At 45.0% G+C, this 20599-nt stretch overlaps 1 protein-coding gene across 1 annotated transcript in view; it reads left to right on the top strand.

Moving 5' to 3' along the window:
• The window catches only part of FNTB (farnesyltransferase, CAAX box, subunit beta), a 65078-nt gene that overhangs the window by 20246 nt on the left and 24233 nt on the right, over nt 1-20599 (top strand). Inside the window, exons 3-6 of the mRNA XM_006206964.3 lie at nt 8532-8604; nt 10808-10899; nt 18500-18646; nt 18749-18832. Of these exons, the coding sequence (XP_006207026.1) occupies nt 8532-8604; nt 10808-10899; nt 18500-18646; nt 18749-18832 (396 nt within the window). The remainder of the gene's footprint in view (nt 1-8531; nt 8605-10807; nt 10900-18499; nt 18647-18748; nt 18833-20599) is intronic.

Genomic DNA, 20599 nt, shown 5'->3' on the forward strand with positions numbered 1-20599 from the left:
ATCAGATGTGACAGGATCACATACACTCCTGGACCACTGACCACACACAGGTCCAGAGATGCCAGGAATGATGTGAGGGAGGCATTCGTTGATTCAGCCTTTCAGAGCCACCACCAATTAGCAGATTAGGCTGGAATTCAAGGCTGAAGCTGGATGTAGTTACATTCTACAATTATTTGCCATCCCAGAAATTTTTTCCGCCACTCTCTAAGACCGTGAAACATGCATCCTGTCCTGGAGTGAGGTGGTCCATCCCATGGAGCTCTTAGACCGTGCTTTGAACAGTTTTGTCTATCAGCATCCTTCTTTACCACAAAAGTTAATTTTCTTTTTCTGTTCCACACTCATATGAATTTACCCTTTTCCATGTATTGTGTTATCTTTAGTAAGAAACCTGAAATTCCCAACCCCACCCCACACTCACATATAATTTTAAAATTGTTTTCTCTTGGGAAAAGGTAGCCTGGTGTTCCTTGGGAGGGAGAAGTATCGATGATGTCCCTGTGCTAACAGAGCAATGAAGGTTAAGTGTTGGCAGTGGCCCTGAAGACAAAATACTCTGAGTTAAGCTCTCAAAGCAGTTCTCACATAGGAGCCTGCTCAGCTTTGATGTTTCCTGCCATTTCTGTATGTGATGCTACTTTGGAATTTCCCAAATCCTGAGCAGTTAGAAGATGTAGTTCTTATACTGTTGTTCTTTCTAAGGTCCTTATGAATAAATCCATCTTTCCTCCCACCCTCTGTCAAGTGACTTACTACTTACGTGCCAGAGGCTTACTTTCTGACTAGAGAAGCTGCTGCCTTTAGTGGGTTTAAAACCCTCCCAGCAGCCAACAATGAACTGAATCCCTGTCCTCTCCATCTATCATAACCAAAGGCATGATTCTCAGGGATGGTCCAGGTTTAGAGGTAGGCAGAGTGTTTGCTGTCACTTCGTCTGCTGTGTTCATTTAAAGTCATTCTTTCCATTACCCGCTTGGCAAGAGTATTTCAGGGGTCCCCAAGAGGCCAGGCACCGCTGGGCTCTGGGATGGTGGGCAAGGCTGACCCAGGTCCTGCCCCTGCTGGGCTCTGAGTCTCATGGGGAAGGTGGTTACTAAACAAATGAATTCATGGAACATAGCTACCAATGGAGTGACTGTCTTAAGAAGAGAAAGGGGCACTGAGGGAGAATAACAGGGGTCTATAACTTAGGTTGGGATGTCAGGGAAGGCATCTAGTTCATTTGGGCTGCAGTAGCAGATTGTTGTAGATTGGGTGGTTTAACACTTATTTCTCACAGTTCTGAGGCTGGGAAGTCCAAATTCAAGGCACCAACAGATTTGCTCTCTGGCGAGGACCTGCCTCCTGATTCGTAGATGGCATCTTCTCCCTGTGCCCTCATGTGGAAGAAGGGGTGAGGGAGCTGTCTGGGGTATCTTTAATAAGGTGCTGATCCCTTCATGAGAACTCCGCTCTCAGGACCTGAACACCTCCCACGGGCCCCACCTCCTAATACCATCACACTGGGGATTAGAGTTTCAGTATAAGAGTTTGGAGGGACTGTAGCAGAGAGCTCTCAGAGAAAGAGACTCTTAGGCTGAGAGTGGAGGGTGAGGAGAGGTTGGCCAGTTTAGGAGGTGGTGGGAGTGCTCCAGGCAGAGGGAAGACTTGAGCTAAAGTCCTGAGGCTGAAAAGAGCAGAATGCACCCAAAGCGGTGTGGTTGGAGCTCCGTGAGGCACCGGATGAGGTTGGAGAGAAAAAGGTGGAGACACATTGTGAAGGGTCTCATAGCCCATAGGGCCCATCCATAATGAACACAGTTTACACTATTTGCTGCCCAGTACATGTGTATTCCTAAGTTCCTTCTCCGCCAGTGGAACTGGACTCCCAATATCCTGTGTACTTGCTTGGTTATTCCTCATGTGTGTCCCAGACCCCCATCCCCTCTGCACACCACACAGTGCCTTCCTCAGCCTCTGGAGCGCTGACACCCTGCATTGCCCCTGCTGAGCCTGTCTTGTTTCATCTAATTGAATGACTTTGGGGCTGAATTGTTCAGAAAGGAGAGAGAAAGAGCTCTAGCTTTTCTTTCTTTTTTCTTTTTAAGAGGGGGGAGGTATTAGGTTTATTCTTTGATTTCTGTTTGGAGGAGGTGCTGAGGATGGAACCCAGGCCCTAGTGCATGCTAAGCATGTGCTCTACCGCTTGAGCTATACCCTCCCTGCTAGCTTTTCTTTTTTAACTACCTCCACAGAAAAGAGTTTTGGATCTAGAGGTGACTTGAGAATAAAGGAATGGTAAGAGTATTACTTTGCTAGGGCTGCCATAACCGGATACCACTGATGAGGTGACTTAAACAACAGAAATTTGTTTTCTCACAGTCCGGGAGGCTTGAAGTCCAAGATCAAGGTACCAGCAGGGTTGGTTTCTCCTGAGATCTCTCTCCTTGGCTTGTAGATGGCTGTCTTCTCCCTGTGTCCTCACATGGCCTTTTCTCTGTGTGGGCTCCTCCCTGGTGTCTCTTCCTCTTACCTTAAATACCTCTTTAAAGGCCCTGTCTTCTAATACAGTCACACTGGGGGTCAGGGCTTCAACATAAGACTTTGAGGTGGGGCACTGTTCAGTCCATAACAGTAAGTCTTTAGTATGGTTTCTGGCTGATCAGAAGAAACTGGATATATGTCCCTTCAATTTAAAAGAATCATAAACCTCAAAGGAAAAGTTAAAGTTCATTCAGTTAGCATTTTGGCCCTTGAAGCTCTAGATAAACACGTAAAGAACCCTTTTCCAAGGTTTTGGAATAACATATACATATTAGTGCTATTGTGTGTATATGTGTGTGTGTATGTGCGTGTGCAATGCCTGTTTATGATTAAGTGAATGAAAGTGAAAGAAAACAGTTTCTCTGGTGGAAATAGTCACTGAAAGAAATGTCTCTTCCCCTGCTTGTGGCTGAAGTTGGTCTTCAGATGAAACTGGCTAAAGTTCCTCCCAGCAGGGCTCCTGTCTGTGAGCAAAGGGCCTGGCTGTCTGTGCGTGAGGTTCAAGTTGGGAGGAGAGTGATTGGTGAGCCCCCTTTGGGCTGCCCCAGGTCCTGTCTCTAGGGACCAACCTGGAGCTGCAGAAAAGGTGCCTGAAGCTTCTTTCAGTTAGATGTTTCTGTGCAGGTGAGGCTTCAGGTAGTTTCTTGTCACTTGAGGATCCTGAAGAATAAGTAGCCAGTGTCGCTTACTCCCGAGAGGTAGAGAAGCCTTTGCCTCTGAGGTCTTTCATTTTCCAGGACTGAAAAGCCCCTTGTCGAGTGAGAGGAGTGTGAGAAGACAAGGAAAAGGGTTCGTTCTCCAGGGTTGTTGTTGTTTCTCCGCCCAGTAAGGGGAAGGGTTTGTGGCTTAGTTCAGCTCTCTAGACATGCCAAGTCCTCTCGGGGAGGCTAACGATGGGTCTCCTGCGGTGCGATGAGTGTGACCTCAGGAGACTGATAGGCTGCACCCCTGAGCCGGAGATGCCGTCTGCAGCCTCGTCACCCCGCTCTTTGTCCTCTCCGCTTACGTTTTGACTTCCCCCGTGAGGTGTGTCATTCTTTTAAATTGATGGGACTGAAACCAGGAAGAACAGTCTCTTTTGGTCAGTCAGAAAACTGACCTTACCATTCCTTTCTCCTTTCTTTTGTTTATTCCACAATAAATGCTGAGAGCCTGCTCTGTGCAGGGCATGGGTGCTGAAGACAGACTCGGCTGCCCTTCAGGGTCCCGGGGCCCCAGGGCGTGGAGTGGGCAGGCAGACCGTACAGGGCATTCCAGTCGGTGCCTGGTCCCTTTCCCCAGTATTACACTTAGGATGACAGAATTTTATTCACAAGGAAAACCTTTAATGCTGTCTTGCCTGACATTTCTTTTTCTTTCTTTCTTTCTTTCCCCAACATTTCTAAAAGTGGTGGCTCCTGTTCTGTTTTGGAACAGTGTTTTCCCTTCTCTCCTCCGCAGCTTAGCATCTCAGGGTATTTGAAGTATTCAGATTCCTTTGACTGTTTTTTTCAAACTGAAAAGAATTGACCTAGGAAACCCCACTGTGTGTCAGTCTTTTCAGAGTTAGAGGTCAGGAGGTCTGCCTGCGGAATCTGTGCCTGCCCTCGGCTGGCTTGGTTTTCTCAGCCTCCTCTCTCTCCTCGAGTGGGTCCCCGCCTGCCCTATTAAGGATCTCTTGCCACCACCACCCCAGTTTTTCTTGTTCATCACACCCATCCTGGCCATACCCAACCTGTCCAGCTGGGGTCAGCCCACACGGGGACCTCTTTCAGTGGCCCGCTGACCTCATTCCGTTCCCTCGTACCTCTGCCCTTCCCATCTGACCAGCCCTTACCACAGCACGCCTATCACTGCTTCTGCTAAGGAGTCCCAGCAGGATTTCCAAGAAAAAAATCATCGCAGTGCCTTCAGAGTGGCTTCATCCAAATCCTTAGCTTCAGCTAGGCCTGTTTGTCCTCCTCTGTTCATCTGGTGTAGTTCCTTCAGTTCACAGTGGTCAGTCCACACTCTTCCATGGTCTTGCCTCCTAATTCTTGAGAGGACCAAGGCTGTCCCATGTGTTACCTTGGTTCCCTCTTCCCCATTCAGAGACCTATACTTGTCTGACGTCACATTCTCCCGTCATTTCTTTCCCTGAGAACATAGCATCATTATTTCCACACTCACCTCTCCTCCTGAACTTTCCACCTCTCCTCTTTGGGACTTTTGTTGCTGGATTTTCTCTGGATTCCTGTGTTTTTAGTGTCTCCCCTTTGCTCTCAAGCATGTTCACCTCTCCTCTTCCTTAACCACCTGCCTTCACCCCAGGCCCCCACCGGCCGTGGCTCTGTTGTGTTTCTTCCCTCACAAACATCACAAACACACTTAGATTGTAGGTTTGGTTTCCTACCACTAGTCTTATCCTCACCCCAGTCCGCTCACTGTGCTGCAACTAGCATGATCTAGAAAGTGCTGATCTGACCACGTCTTCCCCGTGCCTAAAATACTTTTGTGACTCCCCTTTAAAATACTTACTTGCCCTTGTTTTTTGTTACAGTTTTAATGAGACATAATTCATATATCATGCAGTCCACTCATTTAAAGTGTACAGTTCAGTAGTTTTTAGTATATTCATAGAGTTGTGCCATCACCACAGTTAGTTTTAGAGTATTTTCATCACCCAAAAAGAAGCCCTCTCTGTATCCTTTAGCCATCACTTCCCAATCCCCCCATTCCACTCCCAACTCCCGCCCCAGCCCCTGGCAACCACTCAATCTACTTTCTCTATGAATTTGCCTGTTCTGGACATTTCATATAAATGAAATCATACAGTATATGGTCTTCTGTGACTGGCTTCTTTCACTTAGCGTAGTGTTTTCAAGCGTCATCCGTGTTGCAACACAGCGACTCTTGTTTGCTCTTTGGTTTAAAATCAAACTCATGGTACATTTATACTTCCTGAATGATCTGATGCCTCTATCCCTGTCCAGCCTGATTTCTCACTGCTCGCTACCTTGTGCTTTTGCTCCAGCTGAACCAAACTTATTCAAATGTGCCACTGTGTTCCCTTGTCTGAAACATCCTCCCCACCTCCTTCATTTTGCCTGGCTGACTCATGGCCTTCAGGTCTTAGCCTCAGTGCAGTGTCCTTTGGAGAGTTTGTTCTGATCCTTCGTGCCCTCTGGGGGCTGCCAGAGCCCACTGCACTTCCCAGATCACAGCCTTTGTCGGACTTGGTCATTGAAGTGCAGTTGTCTGCCTCTGGACCGTGGCTCTGGAAGCATCGCCCCAGCACCAGAGCCTGCACAGAGTGGGTGCTCACTGAGTCCTGACGCCTGGACTTCCTTGAAAGAGAAATCGAGTCTGGCCATCTCTTCCTTGTGATCTGGGATCTGCTTTCCCCACACCCTGAACTCTCTTGAAGGTCAGCAGCCACTTTGTCATTTGTCCTCTTTTTCCTCAGTCTTCCTGCTGCATTTTCCACTGTTAAAGCCTCCATGAAATTCTCTCCTCCCATCCTGCCTGTGACACCTCAGTGCCTTTGTCTTCCCCTGCTCGTGTACCACTCTTTATTTCTCTCCTCTGGCTCTTTGTCCTCCAAGCCCTTAAAGATGGGTCTTCTCTCCGTTCTGCCTTCAGACTTTTCTCTCTGCTCTGTCCTCCACTCCCGCTGCTTCACCTGTCACCTCCATGCAGATAAATGATTCCTAGTCTGTTTGTGTCACCTGAACCCCTCTCCAGAGGTGATTGAGATGCTCACTTGAATATACTTCTGGGGCTTTGAAGCCCACCTTCTCCTGGGCACCTTGCTAGTTAGAGCCCTCAGTACTGTCAGTACTTCTCAACCTGGTTGACTCTTAACAGCATCTTTCCCGGTCTTCCCACCTCATCTCTCTCCACACTTAGTGCTTTCATCAGTCCAGTTTGTAAACACATATTGAATACCTACTGCTATCAGATAATTTTTCTGAAGCACAGCTCTGGTCTTTTTTTTCTTGACTGCAAACCTTCAGGGCTTTCCTTTGCCTTTTTTTAAAAATTGAGGTATAACTGACATAACGTTATATTAATTTCAGGTGTGCAATGTAACAATTCCTTATTTGTATATATTGCAAAATGGTCACCACAGTAAGTCCAGTTAACATCCAGCACCATATATAGTTACAAAAATTTTTTTCTTCCAGTGAGAGCTTTCAGGATCCACTTTCCTAGCTACTTTCAAATATGCAACACAGTGTTGTTAATATAGTTACCATGCTCTGCATTACATCTTCATGACTTATTCATCTTATAACTGGAAGTTTGTACCTTTTGACCGCCTTCACCCATTTCACCCACCCCTCTACCTCCCACCTCAGGCAACCACCAATCCGTCTCCTGTACTCATGAGCTCAGGGCTTTTGTTTGACTTCTGTTTTTTTGGTGGAAGCCCTAGAGTTCCACATATAAATGAGATCGTACAGTATTTATCTTTTTTTGTCTGACTTGTTTCTCTTAGCATAATGTCCTCAAGGTCCATCCATGTTGTCGCAAATTCACTTTGCTTATTAAATTGAGTTAAGTTCCTCAGCTGGCATCCCAGATCCCTGTAAAAACGGCTTCAGCTGCCTTTTTTGACCATTCTTCTTTCATTCCTAATAGCCAGGCCAAATCCCTTACCTCTCGCTCTCCCTACACACTTTATACCTTTATACCTGGCTGCACAGTACAGTAGCTATTAGCCACTTGTAGCTACTTAAACGTAAATTAATTCAAATTAAAGTTTAAAATTCAGTTGCTCAGTCACATTAACCACATTTTGAGCGCTCAGTAATCGTGTGGCTTGTGGCTACCTACTGAACAGCACAAAGAACATTTCCATCATCACTGAAAGTTTTTGATGGCCTTGGTCAGTACCTTTTATTTCCACTCCTTCTGGCTAAACTGTCCTCCCATCGTCTCCTCACCTCTTCCTCTTCTCCACCTGTAAAAATACCCTCTCTTTACCGGGCCACCCACCTCCAATTCCACCCATTCTGCACAGCCTTTCCTGATCATTCCTTTCTTAATGAAATCCCCCTGCCCCTTTAGAGCCTTGGTAGTATTTTATCTGTTTTCCTCTATGAAACCTACCCTTTTCCCCTCGTATTGTAGCCACTTAGGTCCTTACTTCCAGTAATGACTTGGAAGACTTTTGGAAGTAAAGACTACTTATTCTGTGCACAGTACAGTGGGAGTTCAATAAACAATTGTTGAATTGAATACCTAGTAGAAAAGAGAATGGTTCTTCTTTCGTTTTATTTCTGTAATCAGCAAGCACAGTGAATGTCTTAAATTCCTTACTTTTTTTTTTCCCTTCCATAATCACATACACCCTTTCTGCAAGACCCAGCAAGAAGTGAAGCCCCTGTGCAGGTGGCCGCAGCCAGCACAGTCCATCTTAGAGCCAGCAGCGCGGACATCAGTGCCAAGGAGAGCGACTGGTTGGGAATACAGACATGATCCTCTGGCCAGGCTGTGGGTCAGCACGCGGGAGGTGAAATTTTAGGGACACAGTAACAGATGGATTACTAAGGGGCAGGCAGGGTACGAACTACAGACTTCAGAGAAGTGACCCCAGAAGAAATGACTGGAATGACAGAGACTAACCAAGTCAGGGAAGTGGCAAGGCTCAGATTTAAATTGCTTGCAGGGTGGGGAGCCGCAAGATATCTGTTCTCAGTTAAATCCTGGAGGAACTTCCTGGATGGTTTGTTGCTGCCTGGCTAACTGTGCTCATTGTGGCATTTTTTAGCCCAAAGCCACCTGCCACAAAGGAGAGGATCTCACCCGAAACATTCACCAGCATGATTTCCAGACACTTTAGGGACATTCACAGGCTGTCCTCTTTTCTCTAGTCTAGCTGCCCTTGGGAACCAAAGAAATTGCTCGTTTCCATTCATTGACTGTGGGGGGATGACGGAAGGTGAGAATGAGTGTGTGCATGTGTGTGTGCCCATCTGTTCTGAGGGGTTGGGGGAGCAGAGGCTATTAGAATAGGTTTACAGAGCTCTTTGTCTTTCCAGGCTTATTTTGCAGAGGGAGAAGCACTTCCATTATCTGAAAAGAGGCCTCCGACATCTGACAGATGCCTATGAGGTAAACCTTGCCCAGGAGCCCTTTCTGTCAAATTAAAGGCCAGATCTTTCTCCATTTTTTTTGTTTGGTTGTAAAAAGCCCTATGGGCTTGACCACTGCAGATTCACTCACTGTACCTGTGTGACTCGGTAGGAGCCAGGTACACAGTGGCTGATCCCACAGAGCTGGGACCCCTGCTTCTGAAAGGACAGAACCAGACCTCCTCTAGTCTTACCCCAGCTCCAAGCTAGAGGAGCCCGGTAGATGGGGTGGGGCTTTCTTCCACCATTAGATTGATCGTGGCTGAGGGGTTCACGTTCCTTCTTCTAGACACCCCTTGACCACTAGCTACAAGGCAGTTACCTGCTTATCTTTTTACCTACCCCTTTGCCCTATAAGCTTATCTAATTTCTCTACTGGCCGATGTGTGTAAGTCCCAGAGAGTACCACTGCAGTGTAACACTGTAAAAATGCCCCAGTGTGGAGTGGATTTTAAATCAGTATTCCTCAGAGCCCTAGGGTTCCACCGAGGATCCTGGGGGGTAGGGGGGGCAGTGGTGGTGGAGGGGAAGGGGAATGGGGATGGGGGTGAAGGGCAGGCAGAGGGTAAATGTGAACTGGAGGGCGCCAGACTTCCTGCCCCATTTTACAAAGAGCAGCCCTGCCTTTAATTGTTTTTTATTTGGGAGTGGGGTTGCACTTTTGATTATTTATGGCAGGATCAGCCAACTCAAATTCCTGTAGATCTAAGCAGGTAGCATCAAAGAGATGTGGGCCTGGTTGGGGGGTGAGGGAGGCGTGGAAGTGAGGCAGACCGGAAGACCTGTGATTTCACTCTGTTCCTGCCAGTTGCTGCCACACAGGAATGCAGACCCAAGGTTGCCAGGCCTCTTTTTGTTTTTTCAAATGAAGCCAGAAATTCAGATTTCTATGTGGATCTGTCAACACTTGAATATTACAACCAGCTCTAATTAAACAAAACACTACAGGGAGCAAGCGGAACACATCCGTGGGCTACATTTGGCCTGTGGGTGCTCAGTTTTTCGATCTTGACTGGAGTCCTGGATGGTTGGGGTCCAGTCAGCCTGATACAATTGATACTGTAACAGTGGACAACTCACTGAATAGTGTGCTAAAGGCTTGCTATTCATTATCTCATTGAATCCTCACAACTACTCCAGGAGGTAGGTAAATATTTTTTATAGATAAGGAAACAAGCTTAGCAAGACTAAGTAATTTGCTCAGAGGCACGTAGCTCACGAGAGGAGGAGCTGGCACTGAAAGCCATAGCAGTGTCTTCTGTCATCACACCAGCTGCGCCCCTAGGTGGTGAGCTAGCACATTTCTGTGCACATTTATGAAGAGGGCAGCTTGGACCAATCAATGGAAAGAGTACTGGATCGAGAGTCTAGAAACCTGAGCTCTTGTCACATCTTGGACATTTACTGTTCTTTGTAATCTGGAGAAAGTTCTTTTCTCTGGACCTCACTTATGCACTTTTGGTTTGTAAAACTGGGCAGTAATACTCCCTGCCCATCTAGCCTCGATGCTTAAATGTTTATTGCTTGAATTAGGATCAAGATCTGTTCACATGTTACCTTTGGAAGCCTTTCCCAGCACCCCTGCCCAGGCAGAATTAGTCTCTTCCATGTGCCCATTCTGTGTATGCATGTGTTATGTTGTCTTGTTCCAGAAAGACATAAGGTAACTTGTACTCACGTGTCTGTGGTTATTGGAGAGGAAGAGGGCATTAGACAGACATTCTAATCCAAGCATCTTAAGAGTAGGAACTGAATTTTATTCATTATTGTGTCCCCAGTGCTTGGCACGAGTAGATACTAACTCAGCATTTGTTGAATCAGTGAATGAGTTAATCCAGGAAATCCCTTCCTGAGACTGTGTATCTCCCTGGGTCTACACGGGGAAAATGGTAGCACTTAACTTTCTGGCGAGTGAGAAATCCTCTGATCAGCTTCTTTGGATACCTTTGGGGCAGGACCCATTGGGTTCAGGTTAAATTTCCTTGTCCCATTGTCCTTTTCTCACCTGTGGTCATCTCAGCTCCTGGCTAAGGCCACAAAGCAAAGTGTCCTTCATTGATTGTTCATAGGTTGCCCTCCTCCTCCTTGCCAGCCTGCCAGGAAGGCGATAGATATTGCCTTGTCAGCAGGGTCTTGGAATGATTGTGAATAAGGGTGTGTTTTCTTCCCTATTCCTTTCACAGTGTCTGGATGCCAGCCGCCCATGGCTCTGCTATTGGATCCTGCACAGCTTGGAACTGCTGGATGAGCCCATCCCCCAGATGGTGGCCACAGAGTGAGTCTGGCATTGGGGAATCTGGAGTGTTTCCTGAAGCTGTATTTTGAGTTTGGGGCTCTTTTTGTCTTGTTTGTCTTGTTTCCATTCTGATTTACTTTGAATGAAAAACAGAGCGCTACCAAGAAACCTTGCCCTTCCTTGACCTCCAGTAACTTCCTGAAACTCCTCCACTTCAGAGCCATTCATTGTAAGCCCATGAGTAGAATCAGACTTTGAACTCCCAAGAGAGGGATTCTGTTTCTTCTATGGCCTTTTCTTTTGGCTCTTGCTCTGGTCTTTGAGAAACGTCTTCATCATCAACTCTGGAGAAACATGATTTTGCTGGAAAGTACAGTATGCATTTGAAGAGCTTCTGTGGGGAAGCGCATGGCAACCCAATGGACAAAAATGCCTTTGCCTTCCATAAACTCCTTGTAGCAAGAAGTCCCTCCTCACCAATGCCTGGGGGAAAACGTGGCTCTTGATGGCACTGGGTGTGTTACCCAGTTACAAGTGTCCTCACATGATTGTCTTAAACTTCTGATTTTGATGAGAGATTGATCTAAGCAACTAAGATTCTACCCAAAGTGTTGGTGCAGATGGATGTCCTCAGTGTGATTCCTCTCCTTAAATCTCATCACAATTTACATTTTAAAGAAGAAGCCGGTCATCACTCTAGTGTTAGGAGTACCCGAGGAAGGAAAGGGCTGTCGGGATTTGGAGCTGATGCCCAAGTTCTCTCTGAGACAGGGCCCGTCTCCTTGGCAACGTCTTTGACTTCTTCTGCTCCCGCTGCTGCTCTGCAGGGAGAGAGTCAGAGTGTGATCCCGGGGCCAGGTTTGATTTCCCGCAGCGCACGGGCAGCTGTGTCTGGATGCGTGGAGGCTGGCCCGTGCCCCTCCCCGGCCACAGTGCCCCTGCCTGGGTCACACTGTCAGGTCAGGAGAACAGAACCACACATTGTCTCATTCATTCTGTCTTAACAATAACCTCTCATTCTTGCCTTCCTGGGCAGGGTGTCTTGTGATGAATGTGGAGAGAAAAGATAATAAAGAATTAGGCCCTTAACCCTTGTGATATGTACGATGCTTTCAGAGGGAGAGGAAAAATATGCATTGTCTTCCACGTCGTGGTGCTGCTGCAAGCCTGCCTAGTTGCTTCTAGCTCTGACACAGTTTCTGCAGTAACAGGAATTTAATTGTCAAAAATAAAGGCCCGTGTGCTTCTGAAATACCAGTTGGGGGTTGCGGATTGTTTGGCAAGATCCCCCCCACAACACACAAAATCAGGAATGGGGATGGGAAAGTCCCACGTGAGAGAAGGAAAAAGAAACGGGAGGATTCTTTGACAGTGAAGTGGAGATGCCCCCAAGAGGAGCAGTGATTTGGAGCAGGAAGGATGCCCCCTAGAGGAGAATGTAGGCTGATTGAGGTGGGAAGATGGTGATAAGGGGGTTTCCGGTCAGCATCGGCTTTGAGGGTTTTCTAGGTTGTATACTTGGTGTTTATAGGTAAGGCTTTTCTGAGGAGTAAGTGTTGGCTCCGCTTTTGTGGAAACATCAGATTGGAAGAGAGGACCCCCTTAGAGGGCTTTTCACACTGAACAATTGGAGACAACCTAAATATCAACAGTTGGGGATGAATGTAAACTTTAAGTAAAGTACCTATGTCTTGATACATACTATGAAATACTGTGCAGCCATTTAAAACTTAAAAAGGAACAGATGATAACTAGACTTACTGTGACCATGTCACAGTATATACAAATATTGAATCATGTTGTACACCTATAATGTGTATATAGGTGTACTGATATAATGTACTAATATAATATAATATAAAGACTAATATAATGTTATGTCAATTATACCTCAATTAAAAATTTTATATATGTGTATCCATTTGTATATACAAATATATGTATTTATAGAGAGAGGTACTCATGATTTAAATGAAAAAAGTTAAAAATTCAACATTTATAGATTAAAAATAAAGGGAGCTATGTGCATAGGAGAAACCAGAAAGATATATACATACATGGTAGTAGTTATTTGTGTGGATGGTGGGGTTAAAGGTGATTTTTTTCGAAGCTTTTTTACATTTTCTAAAAATTATAATTACAAGGATGTTTTAAAACTAAAAAGCTGATTTGTCCTAATTTGAAGAACCACTTGAGAGTTAATGATTGATATTTCTGCTTCACAGCTGCCTTAAAAGCTGTACTTGTGGTTCCTCTGAGCATTGATTTAACAAACTTTTAAAGAATGACTTAGACTTTCCAATAATGTATTTTGTTCTGTGCCTAGCAGGCAGTTAATTCTAGGTGTGGATAATATTTATGAACACAGCCTAGTAGCCCTGACTTATAAGGGAATAAACTATTTTTTAGTAAGAAACAGAGAAATCTTAACTTCTATAAAAATATGAGGCTCTTTTAAAAGAAAAGACTACCCAATTTTAGATACTGCCTTTTAATTTATTTTGTACAGGGAAAATAAATGCTTTGAAAATGCGGTCAGGTTTTTTTTTTTTCCCTCTGCTTCTTTATACAGATATTAAGGTTTCCCAGAGGCTGAGTTTAGAGTTAGATTATTTTTTTGCGGTTCTCTCTCCCCACTCCCCCATCTAGTGTGCAACACACACACACACACACAGTTTCTCTCTTTCCTATTTTGTTCACTGTTGTCCTTCTGTTTGTTTAGGGAACAATATGACAAGCTGAGTTCCCCCTAGTGGACAAAACCACTTTTGTCAGCTTCTGTGATTGCTGACCAAAGCCAGCAAGGGCCAGGCTTTTACTGCTGGTGTCAGAACTTTCGAGAATAATATGTTCATAGGTAGGAATTTAGTATGCCTCTCTTTTTTTTTTTTAACATTTTTTATTGATTTATAATCATTTTACAATGTTGTGTCAAATTCCAGTGTTCACAATTTTTCAGTCATTCATGGAAGTATGCCTCTCTTAAGAGATCGTATCCACAAATTTACACATGTGTTCACCTAAAATAAATTAATATCTTGGAAGCAGACTAAGTGCATTTGCTTTTAGCACTGAAGGAAGAAGCATCTTTCAATGAGAATCCTGTGCTTTGTTACTGAAAGCTACTTTAATGAAACACGTGGAGTGAAATGAAAACCACAGGGAAACCACTGCACTGTTAAGTTAGGTGTTTTAGCTTCTGTCGGATCTGAAAGTTATCTTTAACTTAAAAATTGTTTTAGAACTTTTCCACTTGTAAAGTTTTCCCAAAGATTAAATTTAAATATTCATGTGTCATTGTTTTATTAAATTTCCCTTTCAAAAGATTATTAGCAGCTTGTCCCCTGAATAGCTCCTTAAATATCTTTCCTTTTAATTTTAAATTTAATTGGGCTGTTTCCTTATCTTTCAGTGAGGGTACCTTATGTCATCATTTGTCTTCTGGGCGTTTTTCAGCCAAGTGCTGCTGCATCTAGTAGGTAGAGGTCAGGATGCCACCCAATCAGTGTGCTCCACAGGACGGTCCCCAAAACACACAGTTATTCAGCCCCGAGCATCAGCAGTGCCACACTGGGGACCCCTGCTCTCAGAGAATCAATTGCAGACTTGGCCATCATTCCAAAACAGCAGCATCCAGGGACCGCCCGTGCTTGATGGAGTCAGATAACCGGTCATCCTCTAAGAGAGCCTGCCAGCCTTCCCCCTGTTCATGGCTGCGTTTTGCCAGGGAAGGAGTTTTCCTCCCCCTTCTGTTCAGCTGAAGCTGTTTTACCATGTGGAATTCGGAAGACTTAGCACTGGATGTCTTAGCCTGATGTCCGCTCAGTCAGCTGGCATTTGCATCTGCTCCTGAGCCAATCTGCCCAAGGATGACTGTGCCTGTTTCCAAAGCTATGGTCTTTGTAGCTTACTCTAGGCCTTCAGTCTGTCTGTGGTAACCTATTCTGGCACTGATGTTTTTCTTAAATCTAACCGAAATTCTTGCTGCAGAGTAGCTTCAATTCTTGTTTCTTAAGGTTTGCATAATTACCCTTTGCACATTTGAGGTCTTTTGCTGGGTAGCTTCCTCACCGTTGGTTCCCTGTAATAGTAAGTCTTTTAATAACTCTTACATTTAGCCATTTTTAGAGCTCTATTCTGAACTTCCTTTGACTTGGTAAATGGAGGCTTGACCAACACTGTGTTTGTGATGCTTTTTTAATGTGAGGGAAAGGATGTAATGAGGTATGTTTGTTTGTTTGTTTGTTTATGCATGCATGCTGGGGGATTGAACCCAGGACCTCGGGCATGCTAATAAGCATGCACTCTACCACTGAGCTATACCCTCCTCTGTGATGCTTTTAAAAAGCACTTTCATTATTGTTCACAATTCATGGACCCTAACTTCTGGTCCTTTTTCTGATATATTCCCAGTTATTCCACATCTTATATTTATATGCTTTATTCGTCCCCCACTCCTCCCATCCCTAAGTCCATTACTTGCTACTTACACCTATTTCATTTGTCTTACTCTTACTGGCTTATGATTTGTTGTGTGTCATCCTGGACTTTCTCTCCTTGGAGGGTTTCCCTTTTCGTTTTGTGTTGTTGCTTATGGGCTGTGCGTGCTTTTGAGCCCTTCATCCACGTTGGTGATGGTGATGTCCAGAATCAAACACTTTCCGTCAGTCCTCAACCATCCTCTAAAAGTTCGAGTAAATTATCGATACTCTCGCTTTGAACTTGATTCTCTTACTAAGTTCTACCTACTTTTTGACAGTTGGGTGATAAGCGGTGGTGTTCAGTAGAACTTTACATGCTAGTGGAAATGCTCTCTATTTTGTGGCAGCCACTCGCCACGGGTAGCCATTGAGCAGTTGCAGTGTGGCCTGTGTGACTGAGGAGCTTAATCTTAAATTTAATTAATTTAAATTTAAATTTAAATAGCCTCATGTAGCTCTTGGCTCCCTGTTGGACAATGCAGATTCATCACATTGCTACCCAAAATGTAGTTCCCAGACCAGTAGCAGTGCCATCACCTGGGAGCTTGCTAGAAATGCAGAATCCCAGGTCCTTGTAGCTCTGCAGAATTAGATCTGCAGTTGACAGGATCCTCAGGTGACTTCTATGCACACCCAGGTTTGAGAAGCACTGATACTTGGCTGTACATTGGAGTCACATGGAGAATTTTTAAAACTCTTGGGCCCACCCTCAGTGGTTCTGATTTAATTGGTATGAGATGTGGCCTGGGCTTTGGGATTTTTTTTTTAAATATCCCCAAAGTGATTCAAATTACACAGCAAAGACTTGTGGTATTCAAACTTCGTGTGTGTCCACATCACCTGCGAGTCTAAAAATACAGAGGTCCAGCTCTTTCCTGCCTCAGCAAGTCTGGGTCTCTGAATTCTTTATTAGCTCTCTGGTGATCCTGATATACGCATTTTGGGTTTTTAAATACCTGATCTAGAAGAGAGTTTCCTACTTTGTTGGAAATTGTCACATAAGCTAGAATGAAATGCCTTGCTGACTTGAAAGAAAATTGATCTCCTCGATCTTTCAGTCATATGACTGAATGAGTGATTTATGAATACTTGTTTTTTTACAACGTGTGCCAGTTCTGGTGTTTGCTCAGTGTTTCCTGCTTGCGATTTTTTTTTCAATAGTTGGTGAATTTCTGGTCTCTAGGACAAGTTTTTCTCCCCCTTTTCATAGTGAGAAATAGCACTTGCGTTTTGCTTTTCAAAACTGCCAGGAGTTCTGCGAACGACAGCTGGTAGCTTCATGGTCAGTTTGCCAGTTCCTTAAGGTGTGAGTTGGGAAGCCTCTGGATCAGAATGTTCTGTAGCACGGAAGTGTCTTGGGAGTCAAGAAATGCCCAACCCCTGTTCCCCAGCAGTGCCCCACAGTCAGTCAGAAACAGCCTGTCAGCTGAGGGAGGTTGGCGTGGAGGGGTGATTTAGTGGTGTCTGGTACATTCAGATCCCAGCCCATTCCAGACTTCAGGCCACAAGGTCAGGAGTATTGCATTTGGCCTAATTCTGTCATGGGAGCTGGGGAAGGGAATGGATAACGTGACTTTTTCTTTCTCTTTTCTTTTTTAAAATGTGCTGTTAAGTTTGAAATCAAACAAAATTTTTTTGCTTTCGTGATACAGAAAACTTTTTGCATGCTAGTGCAGCCAACTTTTGTTAGACCATGAACTTAGTTAGCTATTTGTTTCTGGGAAATAGGATAAGAATTGATGAGGGTTTGGGAAATATTTTAGGCAACAAACTCATTTTCTCTGCAAAAATTAATTGCTATTAAAAGCATGCCACAGAATGTCATCCTTCTCTGATTATCAACTTCGGTTTCAATCCTTGGTTTCCTATGGTAGGACTGCCAGGGCGAAGTGAAGTGAATGTGTATTACTTTTAACCTGCGACGATTTTATGACTCCACTAGCAAATCAGCAGCATTTTCTCTGGCTGTCCCTGCCCAGGTAACTGGAGGTCTGAAATCAAAAGTAATCAAATATGACGTGGGAAGGCAGCCATCAACTTGTGTCTCAGTGGAGCCATAGAGTAGACTCTGTGTGGTCTCCCTGGCAGCAGTAGATAAGAGAGAATGAGACCAAAAAGCCCAGGGAAAGAAGGCTGCCTGGTCACTGGAAGGACCCAGATTTGCAGCTGGTTCTCTTAAAGGAGGGCTCGTCCTAATAGGACGCTGTGAGTCATGGGGAAACAACTTGATAACCAGCACATTCCTGGGGGCCCCCTTTCCAGTGAACTTCAGAGGACCTTAGACCAAGAGGGACTCTCTTGGTTTCACTTAAAGCAAGAATCCAGCTTCTGGGTAAACTGATGCCATGCTTGGAGGCCAGGGTTTGGAGGCCAACCCTCAGTAAACAGCTTCCCTCAGTGAAGGAACCGGAGCCTCTGTGGACCCGCATAAAAAATTCTCCAAAAGCCCACAGACAGGGGTGCAGTCTTGTGACGTGAGCCAGCAGGACTTTACTTTGTCACAATGCGGTGAGCATGCTGAAAGCCCACTCGTCTCTCGTTCTAACTGTGGAAGCAGGCTCCATTAAAAGCTTGTTTCTCGTCGGTAGTAGGAATAAAAATCAGAAGCCCCCCTGGGGCTTACTTGGCAATGGGAGTGAGGAGGCACCTCTTTAAATATTCCTGGTAAGCCTAGGTGATGGCTCTAGGCCTGGGTGATGAGCATGGGAAGAAGTACTTGAGCATCACCTTGATTTAGGCAAAACCCAAAGCCTGCGAGGTACCCCACAGGCAAGAAGGGCCTGGGCACACAGATCCAGGGTGGCAAATTGAGAGAAAAGTATAGAAAAGATTTGGTCAAGAAGCGAGAGACTTAGCCTCCAGTTCTGCGAAAGGCCGTGTGTTTCTGCCAGGCCTTATGTTCTTTGCTTCATGACCGGATAAATGCTTAAATACAAAGCTCATAAAGGAGGGCATCCAAAACTGATGATAGCAGGGTGGAGAGCTGGGCCCTTTACAGGTGTTGATTGAATTCAGTATACATTGACTAGATGGTAGGAGAGATTTTTTTTTTCCTTTGGAGGAGGGCGGAGCATGGGAAAGGCACGTACTGTGGTGGAATTCGGTGCTTTGAAATGACTGCTCTCTTACTTTGTTTCTGCCTTTGGCCGTGTACCTAGCGTGTGTCGGTTCCTGGAGCTGTGTCAAAGCCCAGAAGGTGGCTTTGGAGGGGGCCCTGGCCAGTACCCACACCTCGCACCCACGTACGCAGCAGTCAATGCACTGTGCATCATTGGCACCGAGGAGGCCTATGACGTCATTAACAGGTACAGCCAAAGCCAGCGGGGCCGGACACCCAGCTGGGCTCCCACCTGCTGACCCTGCACTGACCATTGCTGTCTCCTGCCTCTCTCCTGTTTGTTTCTCAGAGAGAAGCTTCTCCAGTATTTGTACTCACTGAAGCAGCCCGATGGCTCTTTTCTCATGCACGTTGGAGGTGAGGTGGATGTGAGGTGAGTGGGGTTTTTCTTAGGCTGCTGCATCAGCAGATTTTAGGGCTTATCTGCCATGAGACCTGCCAAACCCAAGGAAGCTTTGCCTCACAGGATGGCACACAGAGTGACGTGTCGGTGACATGGTCCAGAATCACTGCAAATACGATACAGATGTCCTGAGGGATCACTGTCTCGTGACTTCTATGTAAATGCCAAAATATAAGTAAGAGAAATAAAATCAAATGCTTTTGTTTTAAAAATGAAAAATACGTTTGTTTGGTGTGAAGTGATACACCATCATCTGTAACTGTGTAGTATAATATAATCTTTCATCTCTCTGGGGTAGGAAGGGAGAAGAAAGCCCAGCAGGGACGTCAGTAAATATTTTCTGAGTGAATTTGATGACTTCATGACTTAACACCTGTGTGATAATTGCTTTGAGAGGTGACTCTTAGACGCCAGTAGAGTATTTGAAAAACAGTTGCATTAACTGATTGGAACCAGTTGGCTCAAAATTATCATTTTTCTCAAGAATTGTCCGATGTACCTAGCAAGTAGCTTACTCACCTGGCAGGAGATTGCCTCTGAAGTACATAGGGAATTCAGTGAACTAGTCCTTTCTCAAAGGATCATTGAGATTTTATACCAAATTATTATTATTTATCTGACAAATTCATTTTTTTTATGAGGTTGCTGTATCAAAGCCATCTTACTGCCTGTTTGTAAATGTGTTTGCCTCTACACAAGTTGAGTAGTATTCTAGCTTAACTGCTGGTTTGAAAGTATAGGGGAAGAATAAACCATGAAAGTTGTGGAGCACAAAACGCATTGCAAGTAAAGTAGGTAACCAGGCTGCAAAGACCTTCAGTGGAGGATTTTCTTCTAACTGTAACCTGTCTGTTCAAACCATAAAATCAGACTAGGTATCAACCAGGGAAACTACTTCCCTGCTCTCACTTGGTGTCAGAAGGGTGAGCAGACCTCTGACACCAAGTGTGTGTGTGTTTTTTCCTCATATTAATCGATTCTGACACTACCCAGAGTTAGTACAGACACCACAGATTAAGGACTCAGTCCCACAAGACCGCTGCCACTTCAGACAGTGATCGCAAGTAGGAGGTTCCCACACTTCTGCCCGACTTGGCTACAAATCAGGGGTTCCCCGGACCCCCTCCTCTGTTCAGTAATTTGCTAGTATGGCTCACAGAACACAGGGAAAATTTTTACTACTACTAGTTTATTATAAAGGAATCATAAAGGATACAAACAGCCACATGAAGATGTATATAGGGTGAGGTCTGGAAAGGTCCATTGTTTAAGAACCTCTGTCCCTGTGATGCTGGGGTGTGCGATCCTTCCAACAGGCCCTTGGATGCGTCCATCAAGCCAGAATCTCCCCGAACTTCTTCACTGAAGGTTTTTATGGAGGTCCCATTATGTAGGCATGATGGATGGAATCATTGGTGATTAACTCAATCCTCTGGGGAGCAGGGCTGAAAGTTCCAACCCTCTCATCACACGGTTTGTTCCCCTGGCAGCCAGCCTCCATCCTGCAGGAGTCACTTTATTAGTATAAACCCGAGGAGGTTGAATGGGGGTTGTAATGAATAACAAGACTCTCCTATCACCCCAATCACTCAGGAAATGTTAAGCGTTTTAGGAGCTCTGTGCCAGGAACCGAGAAGACCAAATACGTATTTCTTATATCACAATATCCTGGTATCTGTTGTTAAAAAATAAACTGAGGCATATTAAAAATGTTAAGAATTTATTTGAGCAAAAATT

Source organism: Vicugna pacos, chromosome 6, assembly GCF_048564905.1.
Source record: "Vicugna pacos chromosome 6, VicPac4, whole genome shotgun sequence".
NCBI classification, from domain to species: domain Eukaryota; kingdom Metazoa; phylum Chordata; class Mammalia; order Artiodactyla; family Camelidae; genus Vicugna; species Vicugna pacos.